The sequence below is a fragment of the Achroia grisella genome, unplaced genomic scaffold (genome assembly GCF_030625045.1).
Source record: "Achroia grisella isolate CSIRO2021 unplaced genomic scaffold, CSIRO_AGI_Agris_v1 utg511, whole genome shotgun sequence".
In the NCBI taxonomy this organism is placed as follows: Eukaryota; Metazoa; Arthropoda; class Insecta; order Lepidoptera; family Pyralidae; genus Achroia; species Achroia grisella.
The window spans coordinates 5,588,369-5,607,462 of NW_026712905.1; the positions used below are offsets into that span (position 1 = coordinate 5,588,369).

The 19,094-nt window shown below is 34.7% G+C and overlaps 1 protein-coding gene across 1 annotated transcript; it reads left to right on the forward strand.

Moving 5' to 3' along the window:
* Positions 1-18,331, forward strand: LOC131846381 (chromatin-remodeling ATPase INO80). The gene is made up of 28 exons (XM_059195656.1): positions 1-181; positions 390-635; positions 1,036-1,241; positions 1,682-1,885; positions 2,570-2,664; positions 3,217-3,412; positions 3,675-3,812; positions 4,378-4,574; positions 5,057-5,318; positions 5,966-6,145; positions 6,685-6,940; positions 7,528-7,674; positions 7,800-7,940; positions 8,220-8,341; positions 8,752-9,038; positions 9,822-10,072; positions 10,549-10,652; positions 11,080-11,241; positions 11,815-11,974; positions 13,000-13,127; positions 13,648-13,737; positions 14,282-14,359; positions 14,905-15,063; positions 15,471-15,573; positions 15,859-15,932; positions 16,206-16,302; positions 17,242-17,463; positions 18,144-18,331. The coding sequence occupies exons 2-28, from the start codon at positions 401-403 to the stop codon at positions 18,329-18,331; spliced, it is 4,482 nt and encodes a 1,493-aa protein (XP_059051639.1). The 5' UTR covers positions 1-181; positions 390-400.
* Positions 18,332-19,094: the final 763 nt, after the last annotated feature.

The window sequence follows — 19,094 nt, forward strand, 5'->3', positions numbered from 1 at the left end:
TCAAACTTGTTCAATTATGGCGGTTTCGTGTTTTTTCAAGCTCAAATACGAAATGAGTACTAATGTGCGCTGCTCATCGAGCGGCGACATTGACAGCGATTTGCCGAATATTTCCGTGCGCCATTTTGTGAATGCTATGGAATTTGGTGTTAAGTAATCACGCGAGAATAACAACAACGCGGTAAGTTCAACTGTGTACTATTATGTCCTGGAGGCTCAAAATTCTTATGGAATTCTTCACAATTCTTGTGTGATAGTAACAGTGTGGTCGCTGTTTACACTTTGTCGTTACTATTTTGTTTCCTCCTTCCATGAAATATAGTAACTATGACCTTTACCGGCATCGCTTGAACCTCGTATGGTTTCTTCAACTCATATCCTCGTTTCAGGACCTGATATAATGACTGAGAAATCAGCTGTGGGTAAAACGACACTTAAACGTCATGAGGTGGCAAAACCTATTCACATTCAGAGACTGGAGGTCGCCTTAGATGTTAGACCATTTGTTGACCAAGTGAAGAGGATCCTGAATCTAGAGGATGGGACAGAGAGTGAAGATGATTCTGACTCTAAGTCAGCAAATGAATTATCTAAAGGAGACAGAGTCATTCATGGGGTTGTTACTACTAAAGAAGGTAAGAAGATACCTTTTTACTAACCAAATTATGCTCTGTCCAAACTATTGTTTTGATACAATTGGACTTTTCATTTAGGTCCACAATACTAAAGTGAATACAAATGATCTAAGTAATTATTCATCGAACTTAGTTGAGGACCGATCTGACTCCTAATTTTAACATTTCTACTACTCAAATAGTAGCAGCAAATGGTTAGTCAAAAAGCAATTAATTTATTAAATATCTATATGAATAGTTATGCATTTGTATCTAGACTCAAGGAGAAATAAAATCTTCTCAAAGGTGTGTTTTGCTTTCAATTGAAATGAAAACTAGAATGGATGGAATATCTTCTTAGTTGTACTTTTTACCATGCAGAAAATGTGAGTGTATTATTATTATTAAAATCACATTCCAGAACGCCACAGTGATCGCCTGCGACTCTATAATTTAGCATCTGTTGGGGAAGAGAGAGAATGGTTACGTGACATACTATTATCCTCTAGTTCAGAAAGCAACAGTGAAGATGACACTCCTGAGAGCAAGGAGATTAGAATACAGAGGATGCTGAAAGAAAGACATCATCACAATAAACATGCTAAGAAGTACTATAAAGATCCTGGGGTGAGTTATTTCATGCAGTGGACCCCCGGTTATCTGACAAATGTTTTGCAGGGCAGTGTCGGACCTTAGAATTTCTCGGACTATAGAGTAAAGCTGCCTATAGTCTAATTTTTTTTACAAATCAGCATCTTGTAATCCAACAAATTACAAATCCAGTGATAAGATTCTATGTTGTATATGTATGTATATGCACTTTGAAGTATAATTCATACTTCATTATGTATGTCAATTACTAAAAAATTAAATATCCAATCTTGATAGTTATATTTTTTTTATACTTAGAACAAACTGGCTTGTTCTCGTTTCAAAATATTGTACATAGTTTATGTAATAAGACAAAGAGAATTTTTTCCTATTATAATTTATCAAGTCTACCTCTTAAATTTTATAATATTGTATTATATGTAGATAAAAATAACTAGTCCAAAGTGTTATTACAGAATTCTCGATACATGTATTATGGTGCTGGTCTTCTATCTACTGTGGATCGTTATCCTGAACGTCGAGTCAGTAGGCCGGCACCTCCACCACCTAGCACCAGAGGGCGTAGGGGTCGGCCTTCAGAAAGAGGTGCAACCAGAGGCGTACACAAGGCTAGAAGAGGCCGTGGAAGGGATAGTAGGGCTGGCATTGAAGTTGAAAATGTGAGTAATGAGTAAGGTCTAATGATTTAGCATGCCACCTACTTCACACATTCACAGATTCAATACCTCACATGATGCAAACATTTGTACTCATATGTATGATTGATTGTATTGCTCTGAGTGTTTTCTATGTATATATAGTCTATATATTTACAAAAAAAAAATTAAGTATGTATTTCTATAAGCTGTCTAGTACCCATAACACAAGATCTTCTTAGCTTGCTACTAGATAGCTGTGTGAATTGTATAGGATTCTTATTATCATAATAAGAATATTTATAAAGTTATTTGTCCTACACAAATTACTTTATAAGTATTATTTTATGTCTTCCACTGTTTCACTTATTTCAACCAGCAAACAGTTTGGTTTGTAAGCTGTATTTTGGTTGAAGAGTGAGGCAGTACAATGTCAGACAGGGGCATGATATCTTAGTCTTCTGGAATGGCAATGGCTAAACTAAAATGTTTAAGATATATGTGGACATGCAGAGTCACATAACAAACTTTGTAATGCTGTTCATATATATAGGCGGGTTTGCCACTTATTATCAGGTTGGCCATCAGTTTGTTTGCCATCTCTGATACATGAAATTAAATTTGGTTTATTGTGGATATCTGTAGAATATTTTTGATGTATTGTAAATATTTATTTGCTCTTGTATAAGTATACAATTTCTTTTTCAGCCTGAGAATGTTGATTGGGACCAACAAATTTTAATTAAGAATGTAAAACATGAACCTGAGAGTGAAGAGTACAATATTGATAAACCGGGAGTAAGGTAAATTTAATTGTTATTAAATTTTATAGTTTTTAAATCATCTACCTACATCACTTATTTTTAATCTTATTATCAATAAGATGTTTATAATATTCATTAAATCATTGGTTTAAAAAAGGATAAGATACAATTTTAACTTATTAAATCTATAACTAATTTGAATATAGGTATTATATATTATAACCTGTCATTATTAATATATTATTGTCGGCTTCGGTGGTCTAGGGGTTTAGCATATTGACTTTCATTTCTCCTATATATTTTCTTGTTAATAGATATACTTAAAGCAAGTTAGATGATATAAGGATATGGGTCATACTTGTATGAATAGATAGTTACAGTCACATTGCTTAGTTTGTCACCTCTTTAGCTTATTGGTCAGAATTGATCTATGCAATTACTATTACATTTGCAACATTTTTAAGCATGTATGTATGTTTGTTATCCTTTCACAAAACTACTGGGCAGATTATAATGAAATTTGGTATAAATACATATCCTAGATTGATATTAATAAAAAATATGTTTAAAATTAGTCATTTCAATTAATAGGGGTCGAAAGAAATTGTCTACACTGAAAAGTCCAGAGGCCTTAACAGCCCGCCGTCGTCGACACTGGTTGCTACTAGTCAAAAAGGAGTTAGGCAAGGTCCAGAGGGCGCGGACGGCTACGCACAGGGAAGTGATGCTGCAAAGGAAACGACTGGCCACTTTGTGCTGCAAACATTGGAGACATGTCGCTATGCAGGTGACGTATTTTGTAATTTTTCACTGTATGTATTTTAATAAGACTTTATTTTGTTCTTAATAGCCATTTCTATAAATAGTATAGTAAAATATATAGTATAGTTAAATTGATCTTTTGAATATTATCAGGCTCTTAAAGTGATTTTGTTATATTTATTTATAGAGACAACACTATTTATACTATTATTTCATATGTATTTTAATCTATATCTGTAATAAATTAATAAAAGATTATAATTTTTACCTATGTCTTCTTACAATAGTCTCAAAAGAACATGAAAGAAACAGTATGGCGATGTAAGAGATTAAGCCGCGAAATGCAAGCTTACTGGCGGCGGTATGATCGCGCCGAGAGAGAAACTCGACGGCGAATGGAAAGAGAAGCCGAGGAACAAAGGAAGGTCTGTATTGTTATTTGATTTTTATATCAAATATTTTTTTATATTTATTTACTTCCTAAAAACTTATGTGCATGAATTTCTTTTTTACTTTGTAATTTTACAGCTAAGGTATTGTTTGAGTAAAGCAAAGAAGGGTTATAATGGTAGGTAATTATTATGATCAAAGTTTTCAGCTATCGCAAATGGTAAGAAACTGATTTCGACCATATTTATTTTTAATTTTGGTATTTTTTAATACATAGAGGTATTATGATAATAGTACCATGTTAATTGTGTATAGATTTTTTTTTATCAAATCAAATAAAATCAAAATATGTTCGATTCAAATAGAGGACTATTACAGACTCTTGATATGTCAAATCTACCGTCCGTTCGGCATACTTTTGAGCTAAGAAGACAGATAAGAAACTTTAAACTCTGGAAAAAGTTAAATTTGTAAAGTTTCTTTGTTAAACAATTAATTAATCAACCTCAATCTTATATGAGTTTTACTTTTATCTGTTAAGGCATGCATACATTAAATCCTAAATAATTTTAAGGTGAGATATGATTTTTATTGCCACAGATGGATGTAGAACTAATGGAAGCCAAACGACAACGTAGGAAATTGAACTTCTTAATAACGCAAACAGAATTATATGCGCACTTTATGCAACGTAAGCTGAACTCAGCCGAGGAGGGCGACAACGGTGCTGATCATATACTGAGACAACTAGACGAGGATAGAGATCCGAGACTTTCCACTATTGACCATTACGACAGGTTTGATTTTTTTTTATATAAGTACACACAATATATAGAGAATTTCGTACTCTAACTGGTACGACTTCGACCAAATATGCCCTGAGTTCAAATCTTGCTGACATAAAGAACTTCTGCATCAATTTATAAACCTAACTTTCCGGTGAAAGAAACACCAATAATAAACTAAATTAATTCGACGGCGGTTGTGATCGGTCCTGCCACATTGGATTCCATTTATTACGCGAAATGTAGGCATCTTAATCTAAACATTATGTTTACCTAACGCCGACAGTTGACCACGCCTCCAACTACCCCATCTGAGAAATTAGCCATGACGGTATACATGTATATAGATATTATATGTAAGAAACATTTTTATTATGTATATATATTCTAAGTACATATAATAGTAATGTAAGTGTAATAAGGAGGCCGTAAAAAATCGATTGATTAATATTTGTTGTTTAATATGTATAATAACTGTGTATTATTTTCATCAGCGAGGCAATGAAATTGCAAGCATCACGCAATGCGCGCGAAGCATTTCGCGCAGAGAGAGCTCGCACACAACAGTTTGACTCGGCGGCTAACGCGGCCATGCACGGGGAACACCCGGACAGTGAGACCACACACGGGGAAGACCCGGCCACGGATACTAACGATCGTCGCGCCGGTGATCATGACCAACCTTCTATTTTCAGAGGAACTTTGAAGGGTTACCAGCTTAAGGGGATGAATTGGCTTGCAAACTTATATGATCAGGTGAGCTTCATCTAGTGTAGATATGTTTAGTTTTTAATAAGTTACTAAGAACTACGAAGTAATACGCTCCGGTAACCTTAACCCGCTTATTTGTGTTGTAAACAGATTATTGGAAGCTGTGTAATATCATATTCTTCAGGAATGGTTATCAAAACCACCTTCAATTTCATATGCATTACATAATGAAAGCACTGTCAAGTCAAAATGAAAATAATTTATCCATTTAGCATATCGCTCCCGCTTAAATATATCAATTTTAAATACAGTTGTTTGAAAAGTTGTTCTTATTATATTATTATTATTTATATGTATATCACTATATTTCCCTCAATTTACATAATATCTTTTTTAATTATAGCCTATGTTTTATTCTGATGTATAAGATATATTATTGTAAAGTTTTATCAAAATCCGTTCAGTAGTTATTGCGTGAAAAAGTGCTGCGAAAGTTTGTAAGTAGGGATTCCCTTCTCACAAACTTTCTCGTTTATAATATACTAGTCCTGCGCGTGAAATTTATAGCTTCTGTATTAATCAGAAGTATGTTTGAATATGGCTTAAAAATTAACTAACTAATTGTACACAGTAGCCTTTTCTCAACATTTGTTGTAATTGTAGTAAAATATATAATATCTAATGTCAAACAGGGTATCAGTGGTATACTAGCAGATGAGATGGGTCTGGGCAAAACTGTGCAGTGTATAGCGTTCTTGTGCCATGTCGCCGAGAGACTAGGGGTCTGGGGACCCTTTCTGGTCGTATCACCAGCCTCCACGCTACACAACTGGCAGCAGGAGATGCAAAGATTTGTACCAGATTTTAAAGTTGTAAGTACTTAAATGTTACATTTATAGAATTTATTATAACTCCAAACATATTATGGCGTTTGTATGTTTGTTCTGAATTGGTATATGTGTGGATATAGTTTAATATTGTTGTTAAAGTGAAAACATTAATGATATAAAATAATAAATAATATAAAAAATAAGAACATTTGGCTTCTTTGGAAGTGAAATTTCTTGACTTTTATATACATAAATGTTAATGTTAAATGTTAGAAAGATAGTACTAAAATAATATGATATTTAGAACAACTACAATGTAAATAAGCTGATAGTCCACCAAATGGACTACTTTCTATACTATTATGTGTGTGGAGATAATACTTATTCTACTGATAAGAAGTTTTAACTTTATTTTAATTTCTATAAATCTGGTACTTTAACCATTCCATAAACTATAAATTTTACATTTATACTGAAGAAATAACAGAATAATAAGCCAATATATTACCATAAGACATTTTTTCAAAACAAAAATAAAAATTTATAAAAATGAAAATATTTACAAAGATTCTTTCTTGTAGGTACCATACTGGGGTAGTCCTGGTGAGCGTAAAATCCTCCGTCAATTCTGGGAGCGTAAAGATCTTCACACGCCCCAAGCCGCCTTTCACGTCGTCGTCACTTCATATCAAATTGTTGTATCCGATTTGAAGTACCTCAACAGAGTATCATGGCAGTACATGATATTAGATGAAGCGCAGGCTATAAAGAGTTCAGCGAGTATGAGGTGGAAGTTATTACTTGGATTTAGCTGTAGGAACAGGTTGCTGCTTTCTGGTAAGTAAATATACTTTTTTATATTAATGTCATTTGACTAGATTTGACTTTCTGTATTTAAGATTCCATATTGTTTAAAGTTCTCGGACCTATCTCAATCCTGTTTTTCTCGTTTGGAGACTCTGGAGATTGAATTATGTGACTATGTCGCCTGTTTGATATAGTTAAAATTAACAATTTAACTAATTTAGAGTAGTATCGTGCACGAACTTAGATACTTGCCGAGTTTATCTACAATAAATATTGTATAGTATATATATAATTTTAATTTCGTTTTAACAACAAATACTAGCTGACCCGCGCAACTTTCCCTGCATCACACTTGATATTTATCGTTATATTTCATACATTTTAAATAATATCTTTTTAAATTATAGCCTATGTACTATGTGTATTTTATACTACTGTAAAGTTTCATGAAAATCTGTTTAGTAGTTTTTGCGTGAAAGAGTAACAAACATCCATCAATCCATCATTTAAAATGTGTGTGTATAAGAAGTAGGAGTGTCATGCAACCATACAGATACAATATGTATTTTATCATACAATGTGAACAATTTATATATATATGGTACCATGTTTAATAGGTACACCAATACAGAACAGTATGGCTGAACTGTGGGCTTTACTCCACTTTATAATGCCGACGCTTTTCGATTCACACGAGGAGTTCAATGAGTGGTTTTCCAAGGATATAGAGAGCCATGCTGAAAACAAAAGCACTATAGACGAGAGTAAGTTAACAAATATACTAAGTACATATACTAACTAACCATTTAAGAACATCTCAAGTATTACTATATATGCAACTAACTTGATTGTGTATGTAGAAACTTTATGTACTATGTTTTATTTTCAGAACATTTATCTAGATTACATATGATATTGAAGCCATTTATGTTGAGGCGTATCAAGAAAGACGTAGAGAATGAGTTATCAGATAAAATTGAAATTATGGTGCATTGTCCGTTAACTATTAGACAAAAACTTTTATACATAGGTAAGAACATTGTGTATTTGTGACATTTTTTTTATTAGGCTTTTAAGCGGAGGCACGGAATATTTCTTTATTTATCTATTTTTACAAGTTGTATCATATTTTTGTCATCATGTTACCCACACTGAACTTTCTCATTGGACGCGAAATTGTGGTATTTCCTTATACCTATATAGTTTTTTATACTTTTACATACAATTACAATTTATTATTCTCAACGTTTTGAAAATACCTAGGTAATATTGATATTAAAAAAAAAATCTAATACAATTTAAATTTCAGCGTTAAAAAAGAAAATTAAAATAGAAGAATTACTCCATTATTCTGTTGGTGCTGAATCCGGCCACAATGTAGATAAGAACTTCACATCGAATTTAATGAACTTAGTTATGCAGTTTAGAAAGGTAATTTATTATAATAAATCTTATTGCTACAAAGCTACAATGTACATATATCAATTAAGTAATGTTTCATAGATGAAACAGTCTTTAAATAATTTTATAAGGATATACTTTTGAAAAGGTACTTCATATTATTGTTAGCTATATATCCTTTTAGTTAAAAGTTCAATATAAATTGAACTAAATTTTAATATTAGCCAACAAGGCTATATTACAATAATATTTAACAATATTAAAATTTAGTTTTAATTATATTGATACGCCGCTAACGAAATTATACTGATGAGAATGCTCTCATTCCTAATGCGAGAGTTTATTGACTCACCTATGTTTGCATAAGGCAGTAAAGTTACTAGGATTGTATAACATTTTAGTTCGTAGCAATGCACACTAACAGTTTTCGTATACTTCAGGTTTGCAATCATCCGGAATTGTTCGAGAGGCGAGACGTGAGATCTCCATTTGCTATGCAAGTTGACGATTATCACATGCCAAAGTTGGTTGCTGAAGAATGTATATTGATACGGTCAATACCATCGCAGCGCCATTTACTTTATAATATATTTTCAATATTGCAACCTGAGCATATGCATAGAAGTATAAGTGAAAACGCTGATAGTCAGTGTTTTAGTTTTTTGAGATTCATCGACCTGTCTCCTATGGAGGTGTTTAGAGTTATGTTATGTGGATGGTTGTATGCGTAAGTATTCAGTTAAGTTTTTTGTTTTTTTTTATGTGTAACTGGAATGGAGTTACAATGGAAAATTTGTAGATAAAATGGAATGGATGGAGAGGTTAATTGCGGAGACTGGAGTCCAACATACATTACATTACATTACATTGTAACTGGATTGTCAGATAGGATGAAAGTAATCGGTAATCCTCGCCTTTATATATACTTAAGATCGCCATGCACATTACGTCATCTTATACCCATAATACCCCTCAATGCATTACAATGCCACAGCACTAATATGATATGTACATAAGATTGATATGGAGACCGTACCCTGTAATTTTACTGCTATATGTAGGAGGATATGTGTTTTCGGAGGAAGGCATGCTGCCCCAAATAATGGGAAGCAACTTGAACTAAAGGCGTAGCTGTAAATTATGTCCATGATAATTAAAGATAGCTCCGAATTTTTATGGAATAAATGGAATTATGCCCCCGCCTGCGCTAACGGTTTAGGCTAGCGGGGCAACAGTGGGGCTGATTAAATGAGTATAAAGTTAGGTCACTACAGGCGAGTCAGGTCAGTTTTGCGCATCTTGGTAAAATGCCATTTGCAAGAAGTTTCAGGGGGAACCACGTGAAGGTCAACCGGATATGATACATTGCATGCTATGGGGTTATTAGTCCATATAATTAGCAATTACCTTCCCCCCGCTCCAAAAATAACTAATCCAAATTATGGTATTTTTCCTCTTTAATTAATAATAGTGTAAGCTAAACATGTTAATTTGTTTACATTATATGCAGGATGCAGCATATAGAACAATGTCTTGAAAAATATGAAAAACTGCGGCATAGAGATAGTTGGTGGTACAATAACGATGGTTGTGATATAAAACAGGAAGTGATAGAGACAGATGTACCCACAGACCATTATGATAGAGTGAGATGTAAAGACTTATTGCTGGTGTGTCCCGATGGGGATACTTTGAAGCGAAGAAAACAGGATAGTTTGATGTGGAGGGAGTTGCTATTCACAGATCCTTTATGGGATAAAGGTAATTACAAAATACAATGATATATGTTATATCATTGTATTTATACCAGTATATATACAACAGTATATATTCTAGGAAACTATTTGCATACCCTGCCTAGGTGCCTAGTATTTGTTGTGATATATATTTACCATGATGATGATATTAGCGATTGAATATATCAAAAATGTATGTAATGTTTCCTTTTATATAAATTAGTCTTTAAAAACAGATGTTGCTACTTTCTTTCCAAGTTTCTATTGCCTTAGCACCTAAATAATGACCTATGTACATGCTGTGAATGTTTTTAAAACTAAATAATAGGTCCATTTTGCAATGATGATGATGCAGTGTTTCTCGTCCTCTTTGTCTACATTTACATGTATGTACATGTAAATGTAGACAAAGAGATGTATAGTCTATTCGCACGTAAAAGAGCGTACGTGTAAAGGTAGTTATTGTAATTCTATGATATGCAGATATATAATTTGTTACAGCTGGTCCGTTATACACTCATACAGAGCATACGTTACATTATATGCAAGAAACAGTCGAACATCGCGCACTACGGGCCAGACACATGAGGGAAAAGGAGGGACAGGTCAGTGATAGATGCTTATTTGTGAAAATACGTTGAACATAGTTTTTCTTTATCACGGTGGTATATTAGTAGACTTATAACATCTTAGGATCTCTCTTACACCACTAAAATGCGTGCGCTGGCATGATTGAGGGTACTGTTTACTATTGCAGTCCACTGGATGGTTGTGTCGTACTTAGCTTCGTAAGAAGTGATAAAAACTTAGAAGAGGACATGTTCAAAACAGAACCATTATGAGATGAGACACCCTTAGTGATATTTTTACCCATTAAATCCCCGGATGGCGCTTTATGTTTGAAATAAATATCTTTTTATACCAAAACTGTTACTACTATTAAATTTAATATGTTCGTTTTTATATTTACCTCACGTGCAAATGTGATTTTCATGGCAGAAAATAGAGACAAATTTATATTTATTTTCACAGACGGAAATGTTGAGTGAAATTAAAACGGAAGAAGGTGGCGTAATGTCGGTGTCCACAGCAGACGCTACTTTCGCAGAGTTCCCACACGTAGAGCGGCCGCCGCGACTCTATGCTAACGTTCCCACTACGCTTCCCGCATTTTTGTACACTGTCCAGCAAAAGGTAAATAAACATTTTTGTCATAAGCCTCGTTTTAATTTATTTTGTGTTCTCTGTGTCGACATAATTTCCTAATATTTTTTATGTGATATCATCATATGGTATGAAAAATTATAAAGCATGACGAGGAGTGAACATATCACTCTTCGTCATGCTTTATAATTTTTCACATAGTTATTTATTCTCTTTTTAGTTTCTTTTACTAGTTACCTGTCCTTGGCACGGGTGTACATGTAGTATATATAGAAACCTTCCTCTTGAATCACTGTCTATTGCTAAAAACTAAAATCCATTGCGTAATTCATAAAAATACTCTTACTTCAAAAAACCTCTTTATATTTTGAGAACTTTAAAATTTTTACTAATGTAATCGTTTAGTTTCTAATTGATAAATTGTAAGCAAACCATATCTACAAATGAAATTACTATATACGCATATTGAATAAAATACTAAATTTAAAATTTGTTTAATGAAATATTCTCTCAATAATTTATTAAATGAATTAAATTAAATATTTTCCCAAGAATTAATTGTAGTATTGAAAATTAATACAAATTGAACTTGTATCTCAACAGGTATGCGCAAGCACTCGTTGCCCATTCGCGGTTTCGAGAAACTTTGCATATCACGTGAGACGGCATCAGCATGGAGAGTGTTCTGCAGGGAGCGACACGCTGGCGAGGTTGGTGGCATCCGCCAGGCCTCCATGGGGATGGGCTTCTTTACAAGTGCCAGGTGAGTATTGTCCAGCGATTTTTGTTTTTACTTAAAATATTTAATGTTTAAAGAATTTGATGTTTTAATACATTGTTAACCGGATCTTAACACTAATAATTTTATAGTAAACTAGCAACTCGTACCGGCTGTGCACGAGCCCAATATTTGTTTAACAACTGTTCGACACTGAAGTATTTAAAGGATCGGAGGGGCCTTTATCAGAAGGATTCATCTTGTGGGCGGAAGTGGGTCGGGTCGTGCGTAATTAAATAACTGTTAATTTTTCAATCACTATTGTATATTCACTTCAATCACAATTGTCCAGTTAACAACACAGGTCCATTAGTCCAGAGTAACAATTTAATAATACAGTTTAATCACAGAGCTAAATCACACACTTATGGCTATCCGAACGTTAGCGATTCGTAACGTAAGTCTATCGCTGCACCCGCCATCTTGTTATCCCGCGTCTTCTATTCTATCGACGGATGCCGCTCTACACTATGTACGTTCCGCTAGAGCAACCACGATCTGTCACTCTCGTTCGGTTGTCACTTGACATTGACAGCTAGCCGTAGAGGGAGTAGATGCGCCGGCGCCGTCATATTTATTTAGATAAAGAATAATATTATCTTTATGGGTTGGTCATGGGTTGTATTTTACTTTATAAAAATTAGAGCTCGATGCAATAATTGAAGCATTTTGAGTACGCGTCGAATTGCTAATTATTAATAAGACTATCAGATAAACCTGTTTTTTATCTTTTTAAATATGCGACCTTGTAAGTTGAGATTTTCAGGCGAACCCTAAGGATCTGACCTAAGATGACCACCTAGGTCAATGATTTGACAGGCATGTCTTTAGTATAGTATTCTTAGTAAAGTGTAATTGATTTTATTGTAGTGTGGGACTTATAAATAATTGTCTTTCTTTTACCCGTGACCACTGAAAAAGGCTTCACTACTGAAACACTCTACAGTAAACTTTAAACAAACACTTTATCTCTTATTATATATAATTGCATAGTAAATATCACTTCACAGATAAAAACCAGCTAGTAAGTGACGCCGGGAAGCTGACTGTATTAGATTCATTATTGAAGAGACTGAAAGAGCGTGGTCACAGAGTGCTCATCTACAGCCAGATGACCAAGATGATCGACTTATTAGAGGTATGTGTACATTATGAAGTAAAAACTGGCGATAAATTTGTACGTAAAATCCTTACTGTCCTGTACAAACTACAAAAGTTATTGTGGTTATGGTTTCTAAGATAAATCTTATACAGGAACTCCATAAAGATTATCATTAGCTGCCTGATCAATCTCCATATATAGTAATGCAATGGAAATCTATTCTAATATTGAAAGCTGAAGATTTTCTTTGTTTATTTGCTCGTGTCAGTCAATGATTATATAAAATTATGTCAATAATTGATATTTTCTGTGTGATAGCGTTAATTCTAAAATCTCAAAATTAATCTAAATTTATTTTTAAATTTTTTATGCACAAAGTAGTAAATGAAATTTGTTGGTAAAATAGAATTTATAATTTTGTCTTGTTATATTTTTGAATTTTGTATCCATTGCTTTTTGATTGATACTATAATGTTTAGAAATAAGCCTGAATCCTGATGATAACAAGGTTCCGTAGACAGTGCCTTAACATTATATGTAAATATGTTATGCACAGGAGTACATGTGGCACCGCAAACATAAGTACATGCGGTTAGATGGTTCCAGCAAGATATCAGCTCGTCGGGACATGGTTGCTGATTTCCAGGTACATTATTTTTTTTATAATATTGAGATATTAAACTTCCATATTGTTCATAAAGTGGAATAAAGTATATATGGGGTATTTTTGCTTCAAAAATCGGAGCAGGATGTACGAATTCGCCTGTATTTATTTTTGTATTATTACAAAATTTCCCAGGTAAACTATTGTATTAAAAATAATCGAAATTATTCATTATTCCATTTAAATGTGATCATGATGTAATCTACAGTTTTTGAGTTATTTCTAATAATGTGATGGAAGTCGGTTTTTCGTGACTTGAACATGCACATAATCATGCAAACATCTTTATGTTAAAGAAAGGGACAGAACATTAATTTAAAAAGAATTACAAAGTGATTTATAAGAGGTTATGAGTTTCGGAATCTAATTTTCAAACTTCGAAAAGTTAAAGTTTTGTCTAAGCTTTGGATTTTTCATTGATTTTGAAATAGTTTTGAAGATAAACTACAAAATGTGCTAATTTATCAAGACTCAATACTGTTTTTTAATATAATATGCGTATATTTACGTACATTTTTTTCTTTAGGCTCGAGCAGATATATTCGTGTTCTTATTATCAACACGTGCGGGCGGCCTCGGCATCAATTTAACTGCCGCTGATACTGTGAGTATTTCCTTTTTTATTAGGTTCGTTTTAGTTTTAGTAAAAGATGTATGAAATGTGTTTATTTTATCTTTTTATACCGTAAGAAGCATGCACGCTGCATTTACTCACTTTTAATAATTAATTTATTCTGATTTATTATTTAATATGGGATAATGGATGGAAGATAGTAATGAGATTATTGTGTCCTAAAAACTTGTAGAGTTTATTTAAAAAAAAAAAAGTCGTCACCGCATTGTAAATGTTAACTGACTCCTATATATGTACAGTACTACGGATATCACATTATCATGTGACTTAAGTGACACTACTCATCCATTGCCATTTCGGAGGACTAAGATGTCATGCCTCTAAATTTTTATTTATTTATTTATTTATTTTCCACACTTACATCTATTTTTACAGGTCTTAGCCTAATACGTAATTTAACTGCCTTTTCAACCAAAACTCAGTTTCTAAAGTAAGCTGCTTGGCAGCTGAAGTAGGTGAGACAAGATGATTTGGTATAAAGTATACCTTGATAAAATAGATTTTATTTTTTGCAGGTGATATTCTATGATTCGGATTGGAACCCCACAGTGGACCAGCAGGCTATGGACCGAGCCCATCGACTCGGACAGACCAAGCAGGTGACAGTCTACCGGCTAATATGTAAGGGTACCATTGAGGAACGAATCATGCAGCGTGCCAGAGAGAAGAGCGAGGTTAGTTACAAGCTAGTGAATCTTTGTTTTTGAACTACTTTACAAATTGTGTGTTAAAATGTAACAACTTATATTCCATTAGCCAAATTAAATTCTGCTGAAGAACTGTACTTACTGTAAAGAAGTACTATACAATACAGCAATCAGCAGAAAATATAAATTTACCTATTGTAATTATACCTCTTATTTTGTGCTCCGTATAGGCTAAATTTATCTATAAATGGTTCTGGATATTTTATATACATACTTTTCTTAATTGTTGCGCGATTGTTACAATAGGCTGTAAGTAGGTTACTATATTATTATCATCTTTATATGTACAAAAACATAAAAAAACCACTATCTGTAGGTTTTCATATATACATTTGTCAATGCTATGTCTATAGATATTATTTTTATTTTTACAGATCCAAAGAATGGTGATAAGTGGTGGTAACTTTAAACCTGATACACTGAAACCAAAAGAAGTGGTCTCGTTGCTTTTGGACGACGAGGAAATCGAACTCAAATGTAAGTTTTTTTTATGTTAGTATAATGGCGATAGAGGATTATTAGTAATGGAGACTAGCGGTTCAGTTTAGTAATGTATCAAATCGGGTTGATCTCCAAATGGTTCCCGTTGGAAATAATTTTAGTTCATATCTTTCGTGGTTTCATATTTATCATATCACCTTTTATTGGTGCCACGACTGTGAATGCCGTAGCGTGGCTTTCTGCAAATTTCATATTCAGCAAAATGTTAAATAGAGGCATGTAAGAGTTAATGTGTGTTTAACTTAATTATATGTCTGACAGATCGCCAAAAATCCGAAGAGAAGAAAATTATGGAGGACAAAGAAAGGAAACGGAAATTGGGGATTATACCATCGGTAAGTAGAATTAAAAATTTATATAGAAAAGACTCATAATGAAACTGTATACCAAAGTCGTTGGTGTCATTTATTTAGTGGTTATGCCGAACCCATCATCACTATAACTCTTGTGCAAAGATCTATTGATTGGTGATGACTGAAAATGATAATCAAAAGCATATCATACGTATATCATCATACATTGTACAGGTAGACGGAGATAAGTTATTTTTTATTTAAAAAAGGCAGTCGAAGTTACGTGTGACTACTAGTATATGGTTTATTTGATAGGCCGCGGCGGGTGAAACGAAGAGGCCGCGAGAGTCCTCGCCGTCCGCCGACAGTCCACCCGAACTAGATGTGTCTTCGGTGTCTACCACACCCAACTGTAAGTTATTACATTATCTTAGACGAAGAAAAGTCTACATGTATCAGTAGTAGAATAGTAGAATTTAATTGATTTTTCTATATTTACTTCACTTAGGAGATTGTTTTTCGAAATATGATGATGCAGCTTTTATTTTAATGTAATGTATTGCGGGAAAGAAATACGATATAACTAAATACATAATAAACTAATTTGTTTTTTATATATAGAAAATGATATTATCGCTGTATAAATATTTACTAATATACCATGTACGGAACACCGTACCATAACAATAATATACTTATAAATTATCATTTACGTAGCATATATCATTTCATTTTTTTAAATAAAAGAAAATGTCATTTTTCCCTTTCATTAAAAAAATGCTTTTCTCAACTCAATCAGCAGAAATAAACATGCTCATAATTATTTGTTGTTATTAAATAATTAATGTTTTTATTGTGCGTGGCGTAGATACCGAATACTGTGGTTATTGAAAAGAAGAATTGTTTGTTAAACATACAAATACTAAAGTAGAAACTGCTCTTAGATGATACATTTTTTCATGCGTGATTAGTAGCGCCCGCGATTTAGCGCAGGAAAACCAGCGCAGGTAATCGTGAGCAATGAGTAGTTACTTTTTATGTGTGATAAATCACTCTTTTTTATGAATGATTCATGTACAATCACTTCCTTTTAAAAGTTTACGTTTTATTTCACATTTTCTAGAGATACGTGTAAGATTTATAAATTATCAAAATCTCTATAATTATATTTTTGCTCTTTGTCAGACTTCCGCCATTTTGCAATGATAATTAATTACTAAAAAATGGCGCTAAAGTGAATGCGCAAGGTCTCCTTGTCTACATGCACATTTTTCCTGCGTGGATAGACTATACACGTGTGAAAGAGTGTTATTATAGGCAGTTAATATATGAATGTAATGTCGGATGGCAGCGTACTCGCCGCCGACGCGCGGCGGATCGTGGGGCGGGCCGTGGGGCGCGGCGTGGGGCGGCGCGGGGCCCGCGCAGGCCGCCCGCGGGGCGCGCGGGGCCCGGCGGGGCCGCCCGCGGGGCTCGCGGCACGCGCAGTCCCGCCGCTCCGACTCCGCCGCCGTCTCGCCCGCGTCCGCCTCCGCTGCACCGTCGCCCAGCGACGCTGACGCCCTCGCCGCGGGTATGTACGAACCAAACCATATTGTTTGTTTTTCGGACTACTCTAATACAGCCGCAGCCGGCCTTTAAAGCTTCAATGGACAGACGGATACGGATACAGATGGCGATGGGGCGAGTAGAGATGGCACTCCAAACCCGCAGAGGAACTTAAGCGGCTTGAAGTGGATGAAAGCCAACATCCGCCTGACGAATACGATTTTAGTCTGACACCGCTAGGAGTTCGTAATTACGAAGTGATCCCCTGTGAATTGAACGGGAGATCGATACGCCAGTGTGCTTTTATGTTCATCTTGCGTATTTCTCTACACTTCTGATAGACTATAGAGCATGCAAACGTATAAGCGACGCGCACAGATATTGACGAAACTTTTTTGTTTATTTACTATTGAAATATACGTGAATGAATACAATTAATTCTTTACTTAGTCATTTTTAACCGGTGTATTGTAAGCTTTCCGATATGAGTATATTCTTAAAATATATAACTCGTTCCATTAAATAATTGCGATCTATTCGAATCAAAAGGCTCGATGTGTACATGACTATGTACACATTGAAAAAAAAAAGCACAAGTTTCTTGCTCGTTCTACTTCTAATGAGACGGCTTTCTGAATGCGGGATAAATGTAATTTGATTCGAATAAATAATTTTGTATTCTATTCCATTGATTTCATCACTCAGGCGCTGCACTACTGGAATCGGACGCGCCCCTGGAGAACCTGGAAGTGTCGAGCGGGCAGCCCGGGGAGTCGCGCGGGCGGCGGGGCCCGGGGCGGCCCCGGCTGCGGGCGGCGGCCCCGCGCGGGCCCACGCGGCGCCCGCGGCGGCCCCGCGAGCCGCTGCTCGTGCCCCTCGCGCCGCCCCCCTAACACTCGGCCGCGCCCCGCGCTCGGGACGCACGCTAGGACCTCGCACTCAGGTACGGAACTACACATGCCAACACGCCCGGATTAATAATAACGGTGTCTCTCGGCAACGACGGCCTACTTGGGGGCCTCAAGAAAAGCATTGAATAGTGGTCACTCAAATAAACTAATCTCACCCTACAGCCGAAAACGATGCAATCTATTCGGCAGAATTAGGCGAGACTGAAGTACCCACTCAGATGACCTTGGTTTTTGAAATCGAAATGACGAGCATCGATCATAATTAGTATGAGTATGGCCTATATACATAAGAACTATGGTATCAACTAACTTCATGTCAAATTTAATTAAAATCCGTTTAGCTGATTAATTTTGATAAGGTAATAAACATACAGGGAGACTAATACACATTGTCGCATTTATAATATTAGAATGGATACCTAGATGTGTTGCAAAAAATTATTACCTACAAATTATATTTAAGTACTATATTACTAATTCTCGTTTTTTAATGGTGATAATGGAATGATGTACCCGCCTGCGCTAACGGTTTACGCTGGCGAGGCACCAGTGGAGGATGATAAAATAAGCAGAACTTAGGTCAGTTAGGAATTTATCATGATGGTTTCCAGCAGAAACCGCGTGGAGATCAACCTGACGTGGTACATTGCTAGTAATGAGGATATTAGTCCACGTTACTAACAATCCTCATCCCCCACTATTTGTAGTTAATAAATGTATATTTATAAATTATAGTTTTACTGCC

Coding starts and splice junctions, on each gene's coding strand:
- LOC131846381 (XM_059195656.1), top strand. CDS start 401: ATGACTGAGAAATCAGCTGTGGGTAAAACGACACTTAAACGTCATGAG. Junction 6,941..7,527: donor GAACAGGTTGCTGCTTTCTG/GTAAGTAAATAT, acceptor CATGTTTAATAG/GTACACCAATACAGAACAGT. Junction 15,064..15,470: donor GTGCCAGAGAGAAGAGCGAG/GTTAGTTACAAG, acceptor TTATTTTTACAG/ATCCAAAGAATGGTGATAAG.